This window comes from Taeniopygia guttata, chromosome 4 (assembly GCF_048771995.1).
Source record: "Taeniopygia guttata chromosome 4, bTaeGut7.mat, whole genome shotgun sequence".
Lineage (NCBI taxonomy): Eukaryota > Metazoa > Chordata > Aves > Passeriformes > Estrildidae > Taeniopygia > Taeniopygia guttata.
This window is the reverse complement of record NC_133028.1, coordinates 18,314,727-18,341,005: the sequence shown is the minus strand read 5'-3', so window position 1 is coordinate 18,341,005 and position 26,279 is coordinate 18,314,727. Positions and strand designations below refer to the sequence as shown.

The window sequence follows — 26,279 nt, the reverse complement described above, 5'->3', positions numbered from 1 at the left end:
TTGAATGGCATTTGTTTGTAATCCAATAAATATAAAGTAACATTTTGGGAACTACTTCATTATTTTTCATTTCTATTTAATTTTCTTATTTCCATGCATGAAAATACATGTGATTATTTAAAAATAAACAACTATTTTGACTGCTTGTGATATCTTACCCAGCACCAGTTATCCTACTAGTCATTTGCAGGCCTAAGACTAAGAACTGCCCATCATACAGCATGCACATTCAGGCATAGGCAGGCTATGAAAATTGTGTCCTACAGAGGCTGAGGTCAATGCCTCCTCCTGAGGCGAGCAAGGCACCCGGCCCAGCTGATGAAATTTTTAATTCCTCTGGGATTTGCAACTAGGAGAATTGCCAGGATGTGTCAACAGATGGTGTTGAAATGGTCCTTTCTACTGGTCACCTGTGAAATCCATTCTCAGCTCTGTGATATTCTCCATGAACCAGAGTTTGCTTCATTGAAAATGCTCTATGTACACTACAGGAATTCTGCCACCCAGTCTCCCTTGTTGTTTTTAAAAGGTTGCTAAGTCTTTTAAATGCTAAATTTGATGTGAAAACAATACGTCTTTACCATCTAGTGAGGAACAGAGTATTTTGTAAAACTCATGTATTTGACATTTTGGCTTAGATCCATGACTGAACAAAACAGGGAGGAGACTCCACTGATCCCTGTCTACATTCTGCCCTGTGTTTGAGCCAGCCCCAAGCCCCGGTGTCCAAACCCCAAGAGCCACAACCCAACAGCTCCACCACATTGATGGGGTGAGTATGGGGACAACCCCAGAAAAGCAGACCTGGCTACTGTATCCTGCTGCATCTTTTGAGTCTTCACTGCCCTACAAACACCCTAATGCACCCAGGGGTTTAGTTTTGTTTCTGTGGATGCTCTGGCTGAGTGGTTCTTCCAGCTCCTACCAGCTTGATATTTTGACCCCCAAAACACCTTCTGTTATGACATCTATAGTGTCTCTGTGGAAACATTTTCATTGACCAAAAATCTCGTTAGTTTCTCTTGCTCAAAAGTTACCCAATGAGGTGTCCTGAAACTGGGTTTTAATTAAAAGTGACAAAGGCTGAGTAAATGTAGCTTCAAACATTCCTGCCAGTATGGTGTGACAAGCCTGCCCTGGCAAGGTACACATGCCATGGTGTAAGAAAGACCAAAAGTTTTGCACTAAGCTGTGGCTCAATGTAATTTATTCAAATCACCTGTTACATGTGGTCAAGATGTCTTAAAAGCTTTACAAGTTGCCTCTCAGGTATTATCCCTCTGAGTCACATGCAAGAGGGGCAACTGAATATGACTTGGTAAGAAGTTAGTTTTACTAATAGACAAAGACTCTTTGTGGTGCTCTCAGACAATATTCGTATCCATCACAGGACAGTTCATTGCAGCGGTAGAAGACCACTTAATCAGAATCTCCAATTTCACCAAGAACCAGACCTGTCATCCTCCTGAAGGGACTAATGATGATCTTGAATGATCCACAAATTAATCTCTCGAACTCTTTTTCAGTTACTAGTTTCAAGAGTGTTGCTTTCCTAGCTGCAATATCTCAGTTTTATAGCCACTGGTTATAGGCTGGTTACTTTGCTCATGGGTCATTCTTCCAGCTGCAGACATCTGTCCTAAGTGTACCCACCTGAAGCTCTTGCACACAACACACCATGTGTGTGCATACCCAAGGTGAAGTGGCCTGGCTGCTGCCCTGCAGAGGGAGGGAGGTCTCCTCCATCCCTCCTCTGGCAGTGTCCAAGAAGAACCCCTTGTGTTGGGGAGCCCCTGGACACTGAGCTTTCTTGCAGTACCTCAGAGAATGCTTTGAGCCCATCTTATTTAGGGCTTTGTTGAGATTGTGAATCCATGGCTGACTGGGAGGGGTGGAGCTGCTCCATCACATCCATAACCATGTGGTTCTCAGAGAAGGACTGCCAGCTCCATGCATCTGGGCTTAGGATGCCTTGCTTGGCTCACCTGCCATTTTGTTTTTCTCCAAGGGAAGTAAAACTCATTCTTTTCCCTGTGTTTCAAGGTAGTGTTGAAATTGCTGCTGATGAATGCAAAGTGCTGTCTGCCTGCTGCCATGTACGTGCAGTCATTTAGTCATCAGGTCCAGCCAGCCACCAGCCCCAGTATCAATTCCACCTCATCCCACCCCTGGAAGTCCTGGCCTGTTTTGGATCTCTGTTCCTCCAGCCCCACTCCTGCTCTGTCTGATTCCTCAATCCTCAGCAACCCAAGCTTGCAATGTGATGGAGGGAGGAGACAAAACAAACCATCATGCCCTGCCCCCCTTTTCCCAAGCTGGGTGAACATCAGTTTGGGGATTCCTTGGTTTAGCAGTGTTGCTATGTTTGAGGGGAAGGAAGAAGAGCTGCCCCAGGCACAAAAAACTGAGGGCAGAGATGGGATCCCACCTGAGACACAATGAGCTGCTTGGGATTTCTTTTCCCTGCTCATGGACAGAGGTGTCAGCTCTGAGGTCAGTAAGGACATGCCCAACCTGGCTAAAAGCAGCAACCGGGCTAATTAGATTCCCCCAGGATGTACAGCTTCTTTCCACTTCCAGCATACCAGCCTGTGATTTGAGCCATTGTGCTGCCATTTTCTTCAGAAACACTTCTTGTGTCACACCTGTCCTCAAGCAGGGGTCAAAGGATGCTCTGCACCTTGTGGGCAGGAGCAGCCATATACATCCCACTCTGCTGGGGAGTGTTTGAAACTGTTCTAGCACAGTCTCTGAGGAAGACAGGGAAATTGCACTGATAAGTATCTTTAAGAATATCTTTTCAGATGGTATAACAGCAGGAAGCAAGAAACAAGAGTCAATACCATTTGTTTGTACTATGCAGCAACACCAGAGCCAGCCTTCAAGCTGGCAACCATTTGAGATCCAGTGCCTGAGGACATTGCATTAGTCAGTTAAAATAGGGCTTAATTTTCTCCTCACTCACATGAGCACTAATTTTCCTAATGTCAATTATGGCCATGTATTGCCTCACAAAGGGCAGCATTTGATCCACAAATTGTTTACATATCCTATAATTTATGCATTTTGCATTGTGTAAAAAAAAACCCAGTCTATCAGCTGTGATGTTGGTTGCAAAATATCTGCTACTGTAATTACCCTGATTGTTTATGTCATGGTAATGTGTCCTTAGACGTTGAGCCATATAAAAAGATTGATACACCAAAAGTGTAAATGGCAATTAGGGAATTTCATCAGGTGCTGAGTAAGATACAATGCTTATGACAGTTTAATTCTAGCCTTTGCTCTGCTTCTATTGATGTCTTCTTGAAACACTCAGATCCTAGCTGCTAGGGGAAACCTGCTTAGGGACAGCTCCATTAAATCAGTGTGATTACTATCCAACATGCAAAGCGAGCCCTCTGTTCTCTCATATGGATCACGTGTTTTCTCTGTAGAATTGTCATAAAGGGAGTAAGATCTAAAGCATATTCTGTAAAAATATGATGAGAGGGTTTACACATCCCGTGTCATGCCTCTGGCATGTGGCAACACCAGGAGTGGCCATTAGATAGTGAAAAACTTCTGAATGCAGATAAAGCGCCTGCATGGAAGCACAGCCTACTGAGATGATGCAACAAGCATGGCCTGGCATTCCCTGGTACTTGTGTGGTATCCTTGCTTATGCAGTTCTTGAAACAGTGCATTTTTGCTTCACACTGCTCACTATTTTTAAAAGACATGTGCTGTTGACTGTGTGTTGGTTCAGCTGCTGCCAGTGGTAGCACACCAGCGTGCACCCCAAATAATTTGCTGTAAATCAGAGAACAGCCATTCTCAATGGCTCAGCGAGTGGCTGGCCAAAGGGCCTGGCTGGGTGCCCACCTCCACATGGTGAGATGAAGGAAGAGATGATGGAGCATTCAAGCAGCATTTCAAACTAACCAGAACACTGTACAGTGGTACATCTGGTGCAGCTCAATGCAGCATTTTAATGAGTTTGAAACTGGGGGAAGCAAATGTGGCACTTTAGCAGAGACTGAAAAAGCACAGGAGTACCAAAAGGAGCTGTGGACAACATGGTGAAGCTGCAAGCACAGGGAAAAAGGACAGAGAGCAGGCAACGAGCTGAAGCATTGTTTGCACATTTTGAAAGCTTCTGATGAGTGCAGAGCTGCATGGCTTAACTGGTATTGGTTAAATAGTGATAGGCTTTGCTGGACTTTGCCCCATGCAATTTGGAAACAGAAAGGTGGGTGGCACAACATGTGCCTGTGTCCTGGGTGTACTTTGATTCCCAACAGACAGTGAGTCACTGAAGGTGATAAATTACAGTATTTTTGCACGGGTGTAAGAAGTTCTAAGTTTTAAACCATGGGCTTAGGCTTTTTACTGCACTTTCAGAAGAAGCCAGTTTACACTTTTGTGCATAAATATTGGTGTTATAAGAAATATTTCTGCTATCCTAATTTCAATAAAACATGGTGTAATTGGGAATGAGAGGTACTTTTGGGGCTGATTCCTCAGCTACTATTGAGCTCATAATTAGGAAGTCTAGTAACCTTTTCAATACTCTTTAACACATTTAAAGAGCACTCTTTATTTCTCTGTCTGTCTACTTTTAAGCTCCATAGGTCATGTGCGATTGAAAAAAAAAAAGAGTAAGATGGATATTTTTGCCATTTATAAGCCAGACATCACTCAGGTTATGGGGTATAAGGAGCTTTGTGGAGACAGTCTGTTTGCCAGAGAATGCAGGAAGAATCTGAGCCTGGTAGTGACACAGATCATTTGTGGTGACTCGCTGTGCATCCTATTGCCACAATAGGATTGGCTTTGCTCCTACATGCTTGCCTTCACTAAGAACAGCCTGTAGCACTCCTCCAGAAAATGTCTTGACCCACACAGTTGCACCAGGAAATGATTTTTATTCTTCTCTATATGAAAATCTATCATGCATATGAAAATATTGGACACACAGATGCTTTTCTTTAGTGCTCAGTGCTAAAAAAAACCCTTCTCATTTCTTGCATATTGCATCAGCTCAGACTAGAACTTGTCTGAATAGTTATTTTTCTGCAAAATTCCATGATACATATATAAATAGATACTATGAAAATATATTTTTAAACTTCTCTTTATTTTTGCATTCAATGCATGAGGACAGACAAGATGAACATTCATGATAAAATATAAATCCTTGAAACAGTTAAAAGATAAAGTGTTTAAGAGTTTAAAAAAGTATTTTAGAAACATTGTATTTTCAAAATTTCTCATTACAGAAAATTCAAATCTTTTAGAAACAGTGTTTCATATCCTTGTGCATTAAGCCATATTATGAAAGTCTATAGTTGTTTTTTGCCTTTAAGAAATCTGTCTCTGCATTACTAACAATCTTTAAGAAACCTATTGATGGAGCCAACAGTCTCCATAATACACAGTATACAGTTACAAACAATTGAAAAGTTATATTACAAAATATACAGTAGTTCCTTTTTACATTTTTATAGATAAACATTGCATAGCTTTCAAATATGTAATATATAACACAATCACGAGACTTTTTCTCTATAAGTTATGAAAAATTCTGTACACTCAAACAATTATAAATAAAGTCTAAATATCTTCTAGTAAGAGTGTGGGGGTGAGTGTGCCATGACATATCATGCGGTATTAAACAGAAATATTTGTTGGAATCTGTTTAACACAATGGCATGGTATGACCTGGAGCATGGAGAGGAGATCATAGGGGAGATGTTACAAAGAGGAACCATAAAGTACTGATATGCCTGACAATTATTACCCTGATTCATTTGTAAGAATTGCTTTCCCACAGTTATTATCACTGTTCTTGAAGGATTTACTTCAAGAAGCAAAATAAGGTGCATGTTGTTTAAGAAATGAGTAATAGTAGACTAAAATGTTTCCTCTTTCAATGGGTGGTCAATGGAAACATAAGATAACTTGAAAACAATTCTGGATATTTTTCTCATATTTTCCCAAAGAAGCAGGGCATGGGAAATACACATTGGTATTTAAAGAAACAGATTCAAAAAGTATCCAGAATTGTAGGAATAAAATGAAGAACAATTACTGAAAATATAAAAAATTCCACTTTAAAAATGAGATGCTGAAAAAATTATGTTTCAACCATATGAAGCATAAGGAAAATAACTTTAAAAAAGCATTTGACATAATTCTGCTGTTTGGTACTACACTCCAAAAGAGCAGAACTATACCAAAACTAGATGTTTTTGGAATTCACTCTAAGTATTTTATCACTGGCTCACAATTACAGAAACTGTTAGAATCTCAGTTTGAATGCAATTTGCAGACACACAGTTTGCCAGTTTTAATGTTTGCTTAAAAGGTAAATGAAAACAATTTTCACTTCTAAAATATATGTATTAATTGGTTGCTGAATTTAACCTACTGAATTCCAAATTCTGCAGAAAACAACTATTCAGAAGTAATTGTGTTCTAGCAGCACTGAGTAGCTTTGTTACACTAAGGGTCTTCTCAGCATTTTCATTACACATTTAATTTAGAATTCAGCCACTTAAACGGGCTTTAAATGACACTTGGTTTTCACTCAGCCACCTATTTTTTTTTGGAATATCAGTGATTGGACTTTGGATATTGTCTCACACTCAGTAATATCTATGCTGTTGAAAACCAGCAGAAGTACTGAGTGAATCTTTGAAATGTTCTTCTTTTGACTCTGAAATTATGCCTTTTGTCAGCCCATGATTCAGAGCAGCCTCACAAGCATTTACTTAAAACATCAAAATTTGAGTACAAGCAGCTTCCTATCAAGTATTGCACTACCCATGGATTTGCTAGACATTGTAGTGACTACACTCCTTATGGATTTTATTTGGGATTTTGATTGCTACATACAATTGTCAGTAAAATTCACATTCTTTCCAAGTAGGGTGGTTCAGAGCACAAAAGCATAGTGAAAACCTCTTTCTCTCCAGTAAACATTACCAGATGCCCTGGTCTAGCCACAATCTGCTCTGCAGGCTCCCTCTGTTTTAGGTCTAAAGCCATTCTCCACTGCTACTCTGGAAAATCCTTTTGTGGCTCAGGCAAATGGAGCCACAGCTGCACACAGCTCTCCTGGCATCAGCACAGGCTGGCACAGCCCTCTCCCCTCCTACCATGGCCACTTGTCCACCTTCCTGCACCAGGCCATAGCTGTGGGATTACATGGTGAACAGGACTGAAGAGGACCATCCAGAGAGAGGAATGGCCACACAATCACGTCCCCGGTCAGTCAAGACCTTTGGTAGCAACCCGATGTCTCCCTACACAGTTCTTGACATTCAGCAGGCAGAGGGAGCAGCAGTCACTTTTATGGTCTTTAGCCTGAGATTACAAAATATTAAAGCTCCTGTCCCCTCTGTTAGAGGAGACAGAGAGGACTCTAAATGGGCTTATGCCAGAGTAGGACTCCAAGGGCTTCTGAAGGATGTCCCAGCATTTCATTTTCCTTCACACACATAGAATAGATTTGGTCTATTCTAGGAAAGCTACTGTTTTCCATTTTGACCACTGCAGGCAGGCCAATGAAAACATTAGGATTAATTTTTACCCCTTTTTTTTCCTTCCCAACCCCCCCTGTTGTTTTTTTTTTTTTTTTTATTTCAAGGGCTTCTTAGGTATTATGAAGTAATTTCTGCTGAGTCAGTAGGTCAGAAAGGCTGATCTCAACAAGTGCATTGTTTATTTGGTTTTTTTTTTAATTTGAATTGATTGCCACTTCTTTCATCCCTCTCTACATGGGACTACATCAGGATTTCTTTTGTTTGCTGCTAATGACATTGGAGGAAGGTGCCACAGATCTTCTGTGAGCATATTTGTCACTAGCTTTGCAACTGAGCATAGATTTTCTGGGGACTCTGTCAAGCTTGTTTGACTCCCTTCCTTGATGAGTGATGTATCACTGGCTTCAGAAATCTAACAAAATGTTCACTCTGTCCTCAGTGCAAGGTCCAAGGTGATTTTGATGAGTCTGGGTGTCCTGTGCTGTATCTCTGCTAATATGCAAGGATCCAATACTATAAGGCTGTGTTGTTTGTGCCTGTTTTGTCAACACAAGCTACAGCTGGTGCCCTTCTTCCACCTCTTTCTTCATCAGCCATTGCCATGGTGTTTTCATAAACTTCCATAGTTTTTAGCTGCTTGTCTTTGGCACCCTCCTGTTCAGCATTGACTTTGCAACACTTGCAGAAGCCACAGCAGTGTTTCCCACAAAAAGCAAGTGAAGACATAAGTATATTGTCCCAAGGCTCTAGGGAGTGCATCCAGACAGGTAGGAAATCCCAGTTTTGGAGCTTCTCAGGCAGTGAATGTGGTCGCCTTTTCTGCATTACATTAATTACAACCACAGCAATAAAAAGAACAAACAGGGGAAGGCAAACACCCAAAAGGACTGCCCAGCCTGCCAGTGACAGAGCAAATACAAACAAAGGCAACAGAAAGAAACAGAGGAGAAGATAAAATATAGCAAACCATCTGTACTGGGCTGTTATATTTCCCAAGGTCTTGCTCATGCGAATTGGCAGGCGGGTATAAGGTATCGGATAAAACAGAATAATCCCAGAGACATTGAAGAAAAAGTGGCACAAGGCAATCTGAAAGCAAAAACATTCGGGAAGCTCATTAATAAAACACCGTTAAATATTCCTACCCACATCATCATTACTTCCAGCTCTCAGGAAACAGTACTGTTGTCAATAAGGTGTGGGAACCATTGGGTTCTGCATTCATAAATTTTCAATGAAAACATGGGAAATGTAAATTTGATATTGCACACAGGCTACAGAGAAATTTTTAATGGTACAAACTTGGATTTTACAAAAAAATTATCTATAAGTTTATAAGGCTGAGGAGATTCCTGGAAGGGGAAATTTTCTTTGGGTCTTTAAAATCCTTTGATTCCCATACTTCAAAAACTTTTTAAGCAAAAATTAGCATTAAAAGGCACAGACTTCCTAAAGCATACAGGAGTCACTTAGAATAAGAATATATTGAACAAAACAGTACATTCCCTGCTCACCTTATCCTATTTTAATTTTGTAACTGTTATCAGACTAAAGTCAATATGAAAGTACAGGTGTTTATTTATAAAGGGCATTATAAAACCAGTATGTTATCATGAAATCTGAGCTTTATCAAGATAACATCATCTCATGATTACATCTGTTGCCTGAGGACAATAAAATGACTTCTGTAATTTTCTTGATTTATTTTAGCTAGTAAAGGCATTCATCCTATTCACCAAGGAAACGTCATTATCTTTTCACTCTTAATTGTAAAGCATTCATTCAAATGTTATCTGCTGCCAGGTTCTTTACTGGGTGGAAAATGGGAGGTTAAAGCTAGGCTTCCTACTTTTCAAATAGTTTGAGGCAAAAAAGAATTCAATAAAACCCAGTCAAAATACATTTACAAGGAGAAAAAGAGATGCCATGATGCTCACTGCAACGTCAGGTAGATAGAGAGCTTGCCAGCTCAAGGATTGTGCAACCTTCACTTAGGTTACAGGAGCCCCTGTACAATTCATGAGCTGACTTTGGATCCTGAGAAGAGCGCTTACAGAAATCAATAACCCTCAGAGGGTTCTCAGTATGTGGGCACTGAACTCCAAGCAGAAAAGACCCCATGCTCAGGGGTCAAGTGGCCTCCCCTGTCTCAGTTCTGAATAAATTCATGCAGATCAAGATAGCTTATAAAAGCAAGATTAGCTATATATTGACATCCTGGGAATTTTTAATGCAACCTTTTTGCTCTAGCAGTTGAAGTGAATGCATTGTTATTAATAGCACACACAAAATCAGGCACACCATGAACAGCACTTTTGCATTACAGCCACTTTTGTAATTTTTCTTCAGAAAAGTTACAACTTCTAAATGAAGTCAAGAAAACATTGTTTTATACTGACCTGTAATGAATATTTTAATGTACTCCCAGGACTTGCTAAAGCTGCAAGTATAGCTGTTGTGGTTGTGCCAATGTTGGCTCCCAAGGTGAGGGGGTAAGAGCGCTCAATGCTTATAACACCAATGCCTACGAGAAAAGAAACACGACTGAGTTGGTTTCAGAATGATGGAGAAGATAAAACATGGGGATAAAGTATTTACAACTTACCAACAAGGGGTGTAATAGCAGATGTGAAAACAGAACTGCTTTGGACAACGAAGGTCATACCAGCCCCTGCAAGCATAGCCAGGTATCCAGCAAGCCAGGTAAAAGGAAATGGAAAATCTAAAAAATAGAAGAAGAACATTGCTGTAAGCATAACAGAGTGATCTATGTAACAGTAACACAGCAGTGAAGACTGTTAAGTAGATATATTGTTTTCATATTGGGTCTCAAATGACAATTTGGGGTCAGTTCTACTAATTTGATTTATTCTGTTTGCTGTGTGCCTTCTACAGCCTTGCACCACTGGATACACTTTGAGATGGATACCAGACATTTGTCCTGACCCAGGGTAGCATGTGTATTGTGATACAATTAGGTACCAGAAGTGCTTCTGCAGAGGTCAACACAAAACCTTCTGGGTGTTTTGAGAGCCTTGGTTTCAGCAACCAGGCACCCACTGCATGGATCAGATCTTCAGAAAGCTCTGAAGACCATCCTGAGAGAGAACCAAGTTGTTCACTCTAGCTATTCCAAGCAGATTATCTGCTAAAAATGCACTTGTTAACTCTTAGTTAACTAGTCAGCAGAGAACAGCTAATTACACTGATCAGAGAAACTAGGCACAAATGTCCCCTGTTGTCTGCAGATTTATGGAGAGAGCTGAGAAGTGAGGACTTAATCACCTGGGAAGACACAGAGGAACACAAGGCAGATCCCAAATTTAATAAGCAGTAGCTGTCAGCTCTTTACTTTCTACCCCTTGTTTTTAATTTGGGCAGTGTTCTTTGCCCAGGAGAAGACAGCTTGGGGACCACCTTGTTGCCTTCTGTACTTCTCTGTACCCTTACTTCAACCACAGCCTGAGATCTGTGCCAGGACTGCTTTTCTCTGCTACAGCTTCTAATCTCTCCATTAAAGAGAATATGAAGGAAAAGCAGCCTGGTGAAAAAAAAACCTGTAACGTTTGCACTCAATGGATCCAGGCTGAACAAAACAGCTGGACAACACAGGGAAAGATAGAAAAACTCCACTATTCAAGGCTGCCTTATCCTGCTGAAGAGCAGGTTAGGCAGCAGAACAGGATAAGATCATTAATTACTACAAACAGTTTTCAACTTACTTTAGAAGGAATATGCAGGCCCTGTGCCAGAGCAGGCAATCACAATCTCAGCACTTTGGTGCTATCTTTTGAGGATGAGAACTCTACATCTCTAACAGCTAATGATTATACATCTAGAAACAGAGCCTGAACTTTGGTCTCCAGTGCTGTTAATCCACTGCATTTCTCAATCAAGCTGTTCACTAATATATTTTTAAATGAAAGAAAAAAAATTGCTTGAGAGAAAAAATGGTGGGCAGTGTGCATGATTTACATTCAATAGTATTTTCTTTAAAATATTCTATAATGTCTTCCGGAACAGAAGACACCAATAAACATGCTTAGTGTCCTTGTCATTCTTAAAAACAATCCTCGAGAAAAGGAGATAGTTACCAGTGTTGATTGTCTTCTTGATAACACTTGCCACTTGTCCTTTAAGCACAGAGTTTAATAGCTTAACAATCATGATCAAACAGGAGCAGAGAACAAGCAGGGACAAAGCCAGAAGGATGAGCCCGATGGCAAGATCAGGCAGATCTGAGTTTACAAAGATGTGTTTGCCTGAAAAAGAAAAGGAAAATTAATTAGCCTACCCTAATTTTTGCCCGTTATCCTAAGACCAGCTCTGGTTTTCATTTGCTCCCCTAAGGAAATTGGACCAAAGCAAGAACAACTTGAGGGGTTGATGCAAAGAAGGAAAATGCCACCTTCCCTCTTCCACAAAAGCCATGTCTGAGGGAGGCAGGAGAGGTGCTCCTACAGACATGTTACAAAATCCACAGTGGGCACCCCTATGGGGCAGGCAGGAACTAGGCAATCATGTGCAAGAGAGAGGAGTACAAAGGCAGGAGAAAATTTTGGGGTGCTCCAAGCTGCATGGTGGGTCAGCTTTTCCCGGAGGTGGCTGCATGCCTGAGAAGGGCTGTTGAAATTCCTGCAGGGCATGCATAGGGATGGGATATCCTGGCAAGCATTACAGCAAAGTAACCGTAGCTCCAAGCCATCGGAACATCGAGGGTGACATGATACTGAGGACCTCAGTTGCTGGTATCAGGCAGCATGGAAAGAGATCCACCTGCAGCCAGATACCACGATGCTGCTGTAACTCCAGCTGTGCAGCTACAGCCGAGCACAGCCTCCCGAGGCAGCACCTGCAGCAGTGCCACGTGTCTGTACACAGGCAAAGGCTCAGAAGTGTTCTGTTAGCACCATTAGAAAGCTATAGACTTTGGCAGAAATACAGCAGAGGACTAGTTCTTCTACTTACATTTACTGATATAGTCTGTTTCAGTTATATTCTTGAGGGTCCATGTCACATTTCCCTCAGTCCAGCAAAAGTCAGGAGATGTGCAGTTTTCGGAAGGTGGAATTGTGACATTCTGCAGTGTCTAAAGATTGCCAGACAAAGAAGATAGTTCAGTCATCTACAATCCTTTATTAAGAGCTCATGTAGAATTTCCAAATTTTACTACAACCAAAATTCATCAGCTAAAAAGTCAGAAATTGTAAGCTGGCACCATATTAATGACATGGTAATATTTGGCATTCTTAAAATAAAGGATTATGCTGTTACTCAACTCAATCAGTACAACATGTAAAGATTAAAATATCCCCAAAATCTTCTACATTGTAATAACCACAGCACCAATCCACTAATAGCTAAGGAAATTAACTGCTGATGACAGTTTTTGTGGAGTGAGGTTCATGTTTGGCTGCTGCTGTGGGACAGTGGCATTCCTTTTCCAGCCAGTGCCACAGCTTCCTTGGTGAAAGAAAGACCTCTTTCCTGACATCTCAGTGCAGTTCATGGTCTGACAAGTACTGCAGGACTGTGAGTCAGAATGCTACAATGCTAGTGCAGCCTCTCTTGCTGGATGGGCACAAAGTGCTCGAGCTGATTTTCTGCGCCTCAGTTTCCATGTCAGTAGAAACAGAAGCGCTGCTACTACTTTAGTTTTCAAAGTTCAAATGCTGTCTAAGAGCTCATTACAAGCACAATGATTAGCATTACTAAATTACTGAATTTCTGTGTATACCACAATAAAACATTCCTTATAAGCCCTCCTAGCCCAAACATACTGCATTCTGACACCAGGTCCATAAGTCATTATGCAGATTAAGGAAGAGTTTGCTGACTGAGCTGTACTTCCACACAAGAGCAGCTAACAGCCAAATGGACTCTGAACCATGCTTCTGAACACGAAGTATCTTTTCCAAAGTGTTTGAGTGATTTTCTTTTGCAGAAATGGGGAAAGGGAATTTTTTTCTTTTCTTTTTTTTTTTTTTTTTTTGCTGAGTACTGCCTACTAACACCTGCATTTGTACCTCTCTCTAGATGATGCAGGTGGGCAAAACTGGGAGTGGATCTAGTGCCCCACATCTCCAGGGAGCACCTGGGCTCCAGGCACTCCATCCTGTAAACCTTTACAACACAACAATCTTGTTTTTCACCTTCCTGAATTTTTTTCAAACATCTTCATTTCAAAGCAGCATCACTAGACCAAAACGTTTGTTTTGCTTTAAACATAGGGGGTCTTCATGTATTTATCCTTGCCATGAGTCTGTTTAATAATTTTTGCTAGAAATTAGTTTAACCTCGTAGGAATGCACGGAATTTAAATTATTTTTCCTTTTTCCCCACGAAGTCCAAGTCAAAATTCTGAGGATTTCACATGTTTTTGTAATTTGACTGTAAGCTTGAGCAGTAGACACACAGCCAAAATACAGGCAACACAGAAAATGTGTGTGTCTAGAAATAACCATTTCCCTCAGGCTGCACTCTCCGTGTAGTTTCTTGTCTCGTGTAGGGCTCAGGGCTCTCCAGCTGAGCTCGGCTGTGCCTGCCGGGGCAGCCAGGGGCAGCCAGGGGCAGCCAGGGGCAGCAGGGGCAGCAGGGGCAGCAGGGGCAGCAGGGGCAGCCAGGGGCAGCCAGGGGCAGCCAGGGGCAGCCAGGGGCAGCAGGGGCAGCAGGGGCAGCCAGGGGCAGCCAGGGGCAGCCAGGGGCAGCCAGGGGCAGCAGGGGCAGCCAGGGGCAGCAGGGGCAGCAGGGGCAGCAGGGGCACCGGGCTGGGCTCACAGCCGGAGCCTGTGGGGAGCCCGGGCAGGGCTCCCGTGAGCAGCTCTGCCCCAGCACTATCTCCAGAGGTAGCGTTTCACTGCCAGCCAGACTGTCATTCAATAGGAGCTGAGCACTTCATTTCAAACTCCACCGCCTGGCCTTAAGTGTCTTCTGCCTCAGGACTTCAGGAATTACTTTTCTGTACATGCCAACAGGTAGAATACTCTAATTAGAGAATCAAAGGATGTTTAATGCTGTAATTGTTAGTTAGCTGAACAATGCAAACCAAACACTCAGCTCCAGAGCTTACCAAAATACTCATTGGTGTTGGTCTGGGTAAAAGATTCCTCCAAGCTGCAGGGCTGCTTGGGTGAAGAGGAACAGGACACAGCCCTACAGAGGCTTTCTCCAAGGGCAGTTTTCCAAGAAAGCTGCAAATAGCCAGCTGCCACCAGATCACCCCAACACATAAAGCTAAAGCTGATTAGATCAGTAGATAAACAGTGGTTGAAACGATCTCTGGCCTATGTTGCAGACTTTTTCCACTTTCAGGGAGTTGGTAGGACTATCAGAGTTTAAAGGCATCTGGGTTTGAAAGGAGTAAAAGGCTTGGTGCCAATCCACCGGTTCTGATAGGCAAGAGGGCCTGCACAATACTTAAAGCAGCCAAGTCAAGGTCACCACTGGTGACCACACTTGGTTTAAGTGGAGCAAATACTGCATTAAATTTTTTTCATTCTTTTTCTGCTGATAAAAACCCCACCCTCATTAAAAAAATCTAATTTCACAATCCTATGATAAGGACCGTCAGCTACAGATCAGTAATATATTTCCTGAGGTACCTGACAATTAATTTAACATGATACTCACCACATTGGTTTCAGTGACACACCAGATCTGTACCAGGCTTTTGTTTTTTGCTGATTCATCATTAGTGGCAATTGCATTTATTACTGATTTATCAAGCTTAAAAAGAAGAATAAAAAGGATTTTAAAAATGCTTTGTTTCCAGCTTGTATCACAGCTCTACTCAAATAACTGCCTTCAGAAGCTCAATCATATAAAATCTGCATGACTCTAATGCTGGAACTCCTGCCCAGCAGGTAGGAGGGGGGGTTACTCCCAGAAAAAAAGGTACAACTCTACATGAACAAATGCTTTGTCTCATTCTCCCCATATCATCCACTGCCTCATCTCACCCTTTCTGTTTAATCAGCTGCTCTGACACTATTCCCTGACTGTATTTACTGTCACTTCAGGAGCTGTGTGCATCCTCCTGGCTTCTAGATGCAGATGACTATGTCCCATCATTCCAGTGTCATCATCAGGTCCTATGCTGATCCTCTGGCTGTGGCAGGTTATCTCAGCTAGTGCTATCTGCCAGTGTCCAGGCAACAGGCTGCCTTCCCATCCATCCCACATGGCTGTATTTGTTCTCACCTGCCTTCCCAGTCCTCCTAGCTAGGTCTGCCATTGATACGGTGAAATGTGGGGGAAATAGAAACTGGAAACATAGAGCTGGGGCTTTATGAAATGTGAATAAAGAGAAGAATTCACCTGCTAGTGAACTTTGCTCCAAGGACACAAAGATAGGAGTGGGAAGCCTTCTCATACTCAGAACATTTTGATTAGTTGTGACTGAACCAGGTAAGCAGCTTCCTTGAAGTGAGAAAGAGCTTACCTCAATGATGAGCTTTGTAAAGGGGTCTGTGATAACTTTTAGTAGCTCTGGAGCATCCTCACCACTTTCAAGATGAAAGGACTCAACTATGACATTGGTGAGATGGTAGAGATAGCCAGTAATGACTTCAATGGGTAACAGTGCAAACACAGCTAGCCAGTTAAAGAAATCATGGATTGTTGCCCCAGCAAAGGCCCTGCAAGAAGAAATTTAAAAACAGAGCTGCTTTTAATTAAACAAAATGTGTATAACATCAATTAGATATGAAATCATAAAAATAGATATGAAGGGCATTTCAAGGTGGGAATCATTTAATTTTGGGGGTCAAATGCAATAGCTACTTTGTTATAGAGTGCTAGGTTGGCTCCACACTGCTGACCAATTAAAGAGCCAGACAGGTGAGTAAAACAAGAAAAACTAGAAAAGACAAAAGTGATACTTAACATGAGGCTGCCAAGAGTATTTTTTTTTTTTGAAGAAAGAAGTGGCTGTACAGCCTGTATTTGTTTTGCCTCCCACCTGTTTTTAGTACATTTTTAATCCTCAACCGGTCATTGCCTGAGGGACCTGTTCTCCCTGACTCCTGGGGCAAGAGGGCTCTGCATGTTTCCGCAAACTGCTGGTGTGTAGCTCCCTTCCATCTTCTCCTCCAAAGCCTGAGGAGCCACAGCTCTTCCCTCAGAGGCTTTGGCCAAGAATGTTTCAATATGCCCAGTGCACCATAAATGACACAAAGGTACCAAAGTCTCCGATCACTCCCAAGTTTACTGCCCATCTCCAGTAGGCCTCCAAGTGCTCCATGAGCTCTCTCAGTGTCAATGTCACGTCTCAGTCTAAAAGTTGTCTCTGTATGTACCTGACAGCCAGAACAATTAATTTCTCTACAGTTACCAGCTCTGGCTTTGTGCAGACTTAAGAAGTCTTCAACATTGAAATCTCTTTTAAGGAAACCAGACCAAACTTATGTAATATTAATTTCTTGTACAGCCCGCCCATAACCAGCACATAATAACAGGTGGGTGGTAGAGTGGGAGCACTTGAAAATTTATCCCTGTGCAAGATTGTTAAAAATGGTGAATTATTACAATCCCAAAAACTTTTAAAGGAATGTGATATGTTTTTCTTCAAGCATATAAAGCCATACATGTACGCAGCATTAAACCTTTGCCATGCTTGTGATTTTCCTACCTAGAAAGATTGAATGGCTGTGGTAGGGAATATAGAAGAAGATCTACAAAAATGAAAGAAACAATTTTCCAGATCTAGAGTTTAAGTACAATACCTTCTAAATTCATTCCTGTCCCCAGCTTGCATAAGTGCCACAATTGTGTTTGTAACTGAGGTGCCAATGTTTGCTCCCATTATGATAGGAATAGCTGCTCTAACAGTCAGCACTAGAAAACAGAAAAGGAAACACTGAATGAAAAAATCAGATTATCAGCAAGCTCTGTGCTTCACTGAAAATTTCTATTACTATCAGTGAAACCCTGAATTCCCTTGATGTCAGTGTGATGAGCTGCTCCAATACAAACAGGTTGGCTTTAGTCAAGACCCCTGGGAACATGGCACACCCATAGTCCCATGATCCCCACTGACACTATGGCCCATGGTTAACCATTTTCATCAGATGTTAGAGGGCCAGATTAAAATAAAGTCTCTTCTTTCCCAGGCATTTGCCTACTTACTGCAGAATTTTGAAATGATGTTACAGAACTGTTAGGCAGTTAGAGAAACAATGAATTTCAGTAACTGCCTAACATGAGGAAATTATGCAGATCATTCCAAAATTAAGTCATTCAGTGCCAAGTCTTCCAATGATTTTCATTGAAGTTGTGGTTTTACTATTATAACTAGTACTACTACTACTATTGCTACTACTAATATTAATACCGTTATGATTCCTTTTTAAAATTTGATTTTATATCGGGGAAATGGCTGTGGAAAATTTTCCTAGTCTCTATTATTTTACCCAAAGCTTCTACAATTTGCACACAAGTGGGAATGTTTGCACCTGAGACAAGGTTTATGAGGGATCTCTAGGAAGATGCTGTAAGCAGACTTACATGTGGAGGACACCATGCTGACTATAATGGATGAAGAAGTGCTGGAACTCTGGACCATGACAGTCACCAGAACTCCGATCACCAGTCCCGCAACAGGATTTGAAAGCACTGAGTCATCTTTAAATATGTCCCCTGCTGCTTTACCTATAAAACAACCATATTCTCAGAATGAAGGAAGTACAAAGTAAAGTCCATAGAAATTATCAGAGTGCTTAAGTCAGCCATTTAATTGATACATATGTAACCATATTTGCTATCCCAAAAAAGTACAATGTAGCCCAGATTCATATCCTGGACTCTCGTCTTCTCAGTTTTTAAAAAATACTTTATATTCTCTCATTTCAGTGACTATAAACCCTGCTGGACTCTCCAGAGAAGCATATAATGCCACAGCCATCATCAGTAGGACAAAAAAACCACACATACCTTGATTTAAATGCTATTACTTGGTATTTTTGGATACTGAATTAAGGGAAATGCTTTTAATAATACTATTAAAATACTATTCTGTTCCTGTACCTTTCTCTGTTTGCAAAATACTTCCACAGAAGTGCATATATTTCTCTGAAAACCACTCCTGAGTCCATCAACTGGACTCAACACTTCAAGGGAAATGTAAAAAATACATTCCAATAGTTTTCATCTTTGAAGGATCTCGGGGACATTTCAGTGTTAGATGCTTTGGTCAAGAGCACAATTTTCATATTTCACCTTGTTGAAATGCCTTTTACATGGGACAGATTAATGCACAGATGTATTTTCTTGAACTGTCACTAAAGTAATGGGAAGGTTCCGGGAAATTGGGGCCAATAACCCCTACATCAACAGCTCTTTGGAATTTGAGACAGAAAGACCCTTTCAAACAAATAAATGAAGGTCAGTGTTCAATCAGAGCTACTTCCTTCTGAATCTATGTCTCATCATATACAAAGAATGTTCTTGAAGAGTGGTAGTGGTAATTAAGTGTCTCAGACAAAATTTACTGCCTTATTAATTTATTCTTGGTATTTTAGATGTTTTACCTCCTACCAGTTGAAAAGCAGAGCTCAGTACATCCAGAGAACACACGAACATGTAGAGTAATCCAAGTAGCATAATGAACTTCCCTATCCCATAGAGTACACGAATGATTTTTCCTTTTCTATCCAGTTCTGCAAAACAAATATATTATGTATAAAAGAATCATTTGAATTTTTCTCTGGAATCCTCTAGAGCACAAGCAGAGACAGTGGAGACAAAGATGGTGACATGGCTCCAGTGTATGATTAAACCTAAAAGAATGTTCTTAATCACATTTTAACTGCAGCAGCAGGTATTTTGTTTACCTACTTTTACCACAAAAAAAGCCTTTTGGTATGTGCCAAAAGCTTTATGAAATCTGACATTGACCCTTGGTTTTATAGTCATCATACTGAGCAAAAAAAGACAGCTGCCTGGATATAAAACTGTATTAGTGCTGGACTGTTTTACATATATCTTCTTGTGTTTTAAGGAGGGTAAGAAACATGATTTCAGGATTTTTCTTAGCTGACTGAATATAATACACCCATGAACTCTTGAAGAATATGAGACAAGTAATAGGAAAACAATGTAGGTAAGTTATTTACAGAGAAATGGCTACCTGACCACTTGACCCCAGTGTCCTGCAGTTCTGGCAGAGCCCATGGGTCTTCTTCTTCTGGCCTTGTCTCATCTATCAAAGCTACTGTGGAAAATGCAGGTTGAATTTCCCCTTTATTTCCAAGTGAAGCCACGTTGCCTGATGAAATAGAACATTTAAAATTTTGATTCATTACTTTCCATCTTCTCCAAGGATCCCCAAATCCTATCTATTTTTTATAACTCAGAGTGAGCACATTACCTTTGTGATTTTCTCCTTCTTTCCCAGCCATGTTCTGGTTTTGCTTGGAAGAGTCCCCAATATAGTTATTGGTTTCAGGCTTTTCTACCTCTGGCCAGGGAGCCATGATCTGTGACTAACAAAGCAGTGTTGATTGAAATACAAGTGCATTCAAAATATTCACCTTACAAGACTGTATGTGAGAAATATTATAAGGATAAAGAGCAAAGGAAATGAAAATTAAATATAAGCAATTTTCCCTTGAACACAAATTTTTACTAAACTTCATGAGTTATTCCTCTATTTGGAAAATTGATTTCTCAATTCTTTTTTATATCACAGTTTATTTATTTGTGCACATAATTAAAAAACTATTTCTGTCTCACATCTCTGTTTTCATACACTTTAAACTGTCATGAAAGCAAAGATTCCTCTGATTTCCAAAAGGTAGGCATTTCTTGTCTTTAATTAATTTTAACTCCTTTCAACAAGAAGTCAGAGATTTTTTTACTTTCTTCCACCTTCTGGATTTAAGCAACTGCCTGGTAATTCAATACACAGACCTTTATCTGGTAATTCAATATACAGAAAAGTTTTAGTAAAAAAATTCTTCCCTAAAGAACTGCTTAGCTTGGGTCATGACTGCTAAACACAACGCCTTGTTGCCTTTATTGGTTAATTCCCATGGAAATATGAAGAGGAGAATCCTGGACAAGGTGGAAGAAGAGCCCAGGGTTTGGAGCTCGCTGGGTGCCCAGAGAGGAGGGCATTTAGAGAGCAGTGGCCATTTGCAGGTCTGTAACTCACAGCTGATGCTGCAAATGAAGCTGAGCTGGTAGCAGCAAGGACCAGCTCACCCATCTCACATAGGCTCTCTCTCTTCCTTCCTGACCCCTTTCTGGGCACATTTGATGTACACTGTTTTATTACTGAATAATAACTTAAAAAGTAAGACATCACATGTCCAAATCCTGCCAGCATGGGCACAAGCACACATGACAGATCCAGTTCAGGCACAAGAAGAGCCCGAGCCTGGAAGAGTCTTCCCTATTTACTTCACCAATACTGGAAGCCAGAGGGAGAGACGTGAAAGGGGAGGGAAGTGACTATGTACCACAATGCTTCTGCCTTTACAGACTTGATGACATCAGCCAGCATATCCAAAAACTCCGTGGAAAGGATGTGAGAAGTGAACCCTGTCCAGGAAAGCCTCACCTTCAGATCTGTCTCTTCCACCCTCTCTGCCACACAAGTCAGTCAGTCCTGCAGTCAGAGCTGCCCCATGACCAGCACATCTGGCACCCACATGGCTGAAACACTGGTCAGAAAATTTGCCTCCAGTGCTCCTCATACACAGAGTCCCTGTGCCCAGCCTCCAAAAGTCAGAACTGGTTTCAGGCTCCCTTAAACAAGGTTCACCAGCAGTTAGCAGTCACTCTAAGGGAGTATAATTAATCATTCATTTAATCATAATCCTTTATGTAGCTGATGGTGAAAACGTTTTGTCTCTGCCCACATCAGTAAGCCACACATCCTCCTTCTGCTGCTGGGAAGGAAAAGTCACAGACAAAATCGCTTGTGTCTTACTGTAACACAGGTGAGTATTGTTTTCTGCCACTCCACAAAGGAAAGAGTATCCCCTCTTCCACATTACCAGGAAAAGTTTTTCTACAGTTTCATTAGGAAAAACAACACGTTTCACATTCTTTATCTGTGATGTAAGACCCAGAGCAGCTCCCAAGATACACAAAGATCATCGAACAGATGAAAGAAAGTCATTCTTGCTTGTTTCAACAAGGATTCCCATTTGCTTGGAGCAAATTCTTGCATTTCCATCCATGCCAAAACAACCTCCAGCCCCACCCAGGCAAAAACACCTCCATCTTGTTAAACAAGTTTCATTTATATATGTTCAGCATTTAAAGAGGTATTAAAAAAATAACTGCTCTGCACAAGAGAGTCTTAAGCAAAATGTAATAATGAAAATATATTGGAAAGTCAGATGTGAAGCTGCAACTTATTCCAACCATGGAGACACTGAATATGCTGAACACCACCGTCCTGAAAGATGCCATCAGCACTACAGCTCTTCTGTTACACTTAGTATGGAAATGAATGATTCAGCCTGCATTATTACTGTATGGAAACTGAGCTGATGCATTCAGTGGAGAAACTGGAGCTTGAAAACTTCAGCAGACAAACAGCCTCTTCGTCTCCTAAATAAAGTCTCTCCAAACAAGAATCCAGCAGACCATTTTTCCATAATAAGCATCTCCCATGTTCCTGAGGTGCTCAGGATCCCACAGGTACGTCATGTATTATTATTGTTTTTGCTTTATGTGATTAAACATAATAGAATGAGAGTTAATCATCCCGTAGAGGAAGTTTTTTATAGGTATGTATTTAAAGTCATTCATATGAGCCCTCACCAACCTCTGATTTGAGAAGATAGACTTGAATACTGGAGGCCTTTACAGCATTTGCCTTGAGCATTTGAGTTTGCAGAGACATTACTAGAACAGGCCATGCTGTGTGAGTGGTATCAATGACTGATGCTAGCAGAACCACCTATACCCTTGAGGTCCTCCCACAGTTGTCAGCTTTCTCAGATCCCAGCTCTTGTTAAGAGAAACAGCTGAGAAGATAGTGGAGAGACACCTGATACTCTCCGCCGGAGTCCTAGCCACAGCTACTTACTGTTAATTAATCACTGTGCTACAAAGATAATCTACATTCTGTAGTTTTCCCTTTAAAGAATTTTTCCTTGTCCCAAACACAGACATGAACACCTTGAGAAAATACTCAGAAGACAGTCTGTGTGCTGTGGAGGAGCAGAGCAGCAGCGTGGCAAAGTGACTTCATTGCTCCCTGGGTGCTCACACGCGCCTTTGGAAAGGCTGACGTCAGGTGTGGTAGAAAAGACCAACATTGCTGACACAAGATGTCAGTGACAATGAAAACCCTAATAGTGGTTTACTTTTGAGCACCAAAGACAACTACATGCAAAGGAGGATGTTAGAGAACAGGCCAATGACAACGCACACTGCAACAACCTGCTGTGCTCAGCTGGATTCACCGGTCCAGGTCCAAAGGCAGGAGAGCCACAATTGCTGGATGAGGTGCTGGAGTGATGAGCACACCCCATCCCCGTGCCAGCCCAGGTGTCTCAGTGCCGTGCATCTGGTTCCTGCCTTGGCTGGCAGGCCACCAGCCAGGGTGCCTGCACCCAGGGTGAAGTCATGGAGCTCACGTCAGGACACGCATTGGTGCTTTGGATATCCGCCTGTTGGGAGCAGTACTGAAACGGGAGCTAATGTCCTCCTGAAAGTGGCAGGTCACAATATGCTATGCATATTGCAAAGGTCTGAAAACCAATGCCTGTGCAAGATGTAATCCAGTCTGTTTCAGTGAACCTCGTGGCAAATCCTCTCACACCGCTGTGTGTGCCTCTTTCATTGTGAGTATAATCTTTCCTTGCCTTTGGAAAATGCTAACCATTTGTGACATCCTTTCTAACTTCAAAAGAAACTGAACCCTCCCCCTCCTAAGAGGAAGATAGATGGAAAAAATCAATTGTATTCAAATTCTGAAAATGTGAGAGAGAAAAACTCAGAGCCAAAGTGGGCTCCTGTGGTTTTTATGTCCATACTCTCTCACAACAGCATTTCAAAGAGTTAAAGTCTCTGGGGAATTATCTGAGCAACACTAGGTGTTCATGCAGTTGCCCTATATTGCATTCCTCAGTGACTCACTGGGCTGTAACAGCTTTGCCTCTGTTGCAGAGCTGCACTCCCTGTGCTTTGCAGTCCTAAATCAGAAACAGCTGTCAATCCATTTGTTTTGAACTACCACCTGTGTGCACCCAGCCAGTATTGTTCGTACCTCTCCACCCATGACAGCTCACCAAAAGGCCACTTGTGCCTGACATGAGAACTGCAGAGCAGAAAGCCTTAAAGAAATCTCACTCCTGGGGAGCAGACCCAGTCAAAACAAAACAAAATAAAAAGTACTGAAGAAAAGAGCAGTATTTTCAAAACTAACTTATAATAACTACAACCACCAACATGCACCTACATGCACCTACAGTTCCATATCAGATTTTAGGTTCAGCCAGGCTTTCCCCATTCTTTCTCCCTCTCAATCCCTTCTTCTGTCTCAGCTTTTATACAAAACTAGATCACTTCCTTATCATTCACCACAGCACTAAAGCTTCTATCTTAAAAAAGGATTTATTAGCTAATCTGATATCCAAATATATTACTTAGTAAATATGAATATTTATCATACATACTTCATAGGAATAAATACCAACCTATGTATCAGATCTTCTTACACAAAATTTGAAGAAATATTGTCTTTTTCCTCCTAAAATTTACAACTTGCAACATAGAAGCACACTATGTAGAGACAGGAAAAGAAAGCTTCTCAGCCAGCACAAATTCATTCAGTAGCTTTACATGAGCTGATAGTTTTGCCCCAGAACCAGTTCCATGGCAGCCACAAAGCCCCAGGTGCAAGAGAAGCAGTAACAACTTAAATAAACACCAGCAATGATTCAGCCTTGCTAGGAGCACTTCTTGTCTTTGCTCTGGCACCAGTCGCTTCCTTGGAGCTTTTCTTTGAATAAGTCAGCAGGCTTAGCCGGGATGTAAACTTTCAACTCATGCAGTAGTAAAGGCAAAAAGAGATATGCAAAAGCTACAAAAACAGAGCACTGTGCTCAGTTTTATTCCTATGGATCTCTAAGACTCATTGCTCACAAGCCTGAATCTAACACATAGCAAAACTAAAAAAATACACAAAACAAACTAGAAAAGAGAATTTTTATCTATGTATGTGCAGAGAGAGAACAAATCCCACAGATTAATTTTTGAATTGACAACCAAGCAAAGCACTGGAGACTGCCCCCAGTGAGCCAGAGCCAGGAAATACCACTGAACTACTTGAAATGCCTAGTAGGTATTCAAATAAAACAATTACTTTTTCAGAATAAAATGCCAAGAAAATTAATAACCCCACCAACAACGAAATAGTACAGATCTACCCCATCCCATAGACAAAATACATAGCAAAGAATAAAGAGAGAATTAAAAAATGATATTAAAAAGACTTACTGATCTAATAGAAGAGCTGATAATAAAAGTTACTGAGAAACCAGTTGATTTCTGCCTACTGCCACATTAGTTGAGCAAACTACATCAGACTCTAATGTATTCCTTTTACCTCCGTGTATCAAACCAAATTAGCATAAGAAAATGTTTCCATTGAGAACAGCCTGACACGGCCATCGGCCATCGTGAGGCACACAGGCTTTACAGAAGATCTATGCTAACACATGAACTGACTGTATTTCCTTGCAATGTTTCATTAATCATATCCTAGACATTTTCCATTATCCAATACCACTGATTACTATGACTTAAAATCTCACTTCTTTTCAAGTAATAGTTAAACAAATACTTTCTTTTGCTATAGGCAGTATTTTTTTTTGGGGGGGGGGAGTGTTTTTTGGCAGCTGCTAACAAAATACTTTATTTCTTTATCATATTTCATAAAAATAAATCTAGATAATTGTAGGGGAAAAAAGTAAAGTTTATTTTCAGAATTATATTTTTTATAACTTCCTTAAAATATAGATGCAGTTAAAGGAAAACAAGGTGAAAATGTTAAGAAGAGGATGACATTTCACATGCCACTCCAGTACCCTGCATTACCCTTCTCTTGCCATTTCTTGAATTGCAAAAGCAGAGCTTTAGATTTGCTAGCTAAAAAGGTTCAAAAGGGAAGAAAAGAAAACTCAGACTTAGTTGCTTTTACTTACCACGACTTAATTCCGAGACAATAGAGTGAACGGACCAACTGGGCAGCCACTGAAACCTGCAATATATATAGACAGGTGTTGAGCAAAGTTTGCTTTCATCACTGCACACTAACATTCCTATTTTACAGTCCAGAGGCACTGCCTACCTGCAACTTAATGATCACAATAAAACTTTTTTTGCAGGAGTGGGCAGCAACCAACACTGATAAAACTATGGGTTATTTCACACTTATCACATTTTTTAAAATGTCCCATCAGCATTTAAGTACAAGTTACAAATGTGTTCATGGGAGTGCTGGAGAACTAATTGTTCCAGCCTGAAAAATTGCAGTCCGCCTGATCATTCAGTAATCTTTTTTCCAATAATAATTTTCCAAAAATATTTTGCGGTCTCAAAAGTCTGTCAAAAGAGTGTGAAGAAGATGTAGTACTGTTATTTGTCTGTCCAGGTGCCTATTAATCTACCTAAGAACCGAAGTGAAGGAGAATCAGATAAAAAACGGTATGAGTAGGAAACACGTAAGAACTCCTTAGAACAGAGGATGGAGTTTCATTCTTATCAGTGCTCAATGTTTACAATTAAGGC

The 26,279-nt window shown here is 41.0% G+C and overlaps 1 protein-coding gene across 1 annotated transcript; it reads right to left on the bottom strand.

Moving 5' to 3' along the window:
• Positions 1 to 5,100: 5,100 nt before the first annotated feature.
• SLC34A2 (solute carrier family 34 member 2) lies at positions 5,101 to 25,833 on the bottom strand. The gene is made up of 13 exons (XM_002191407.7): positions 25,694 to 25,833; positions 19,894 to 20,008; positions 19,654 to 19,791; positions 19,055 to 19,183; positions 18,033 to 18,176; positions 17,252 to 17,363; positions 15,970 to 16,165; positions 15,159 to 15,254; positions 12,498 to 12,618; positions 11,624 to 11,791; positions 10,135 to 10,251; positions 9,929 to 10,053; positions 5,101 to 8,618 (listed from the first exon to the last, which is right to left on the bottom strand). Exons 2-13 carry the CDS (start codon positions 19,997 to 19,999, stop codon positions 8,043 to 8,045), a joined length of 2,028 nt encoding a protein of 675 aa, XP_002191443.1. The 5' UTR covers positions 20,000 to 20,008; positions 25,694 to 25,833; the 3' UTR covers positions 5,101 to 8,042.
• Positions 25,834 to 26,279: the final 446 nt, after the last annotated feature.

What these genes read in the sequence shown, in the direction of transcription:
- SLC34A2 (XM_002191407.7), bottom strand. Translation starts at nt 19,999, where the DNA reads ATGGCTCCCTGGCCAGAGGTAGAAAAGCCTGAAACCAATAACTATATT. An exon ending in CACTGGGGTCAAGTGGTCAG is followed by an intron (nt 19,184 to 19,653) that starts GTAGCCATTTCT and finishes TTTGTTTTGCAG; the next exon opens with AACTGGATAGAAAAGGAAAA. An exon ending in TGCTTTTCAACTGGTAGGAG is followed by an intron (nt 18,177 to 19,054) that starts GTAAAACATCTA and finishes GTTGTTTTATAG; the next exon opens with GTAAAGCAGCAGGGGACATA.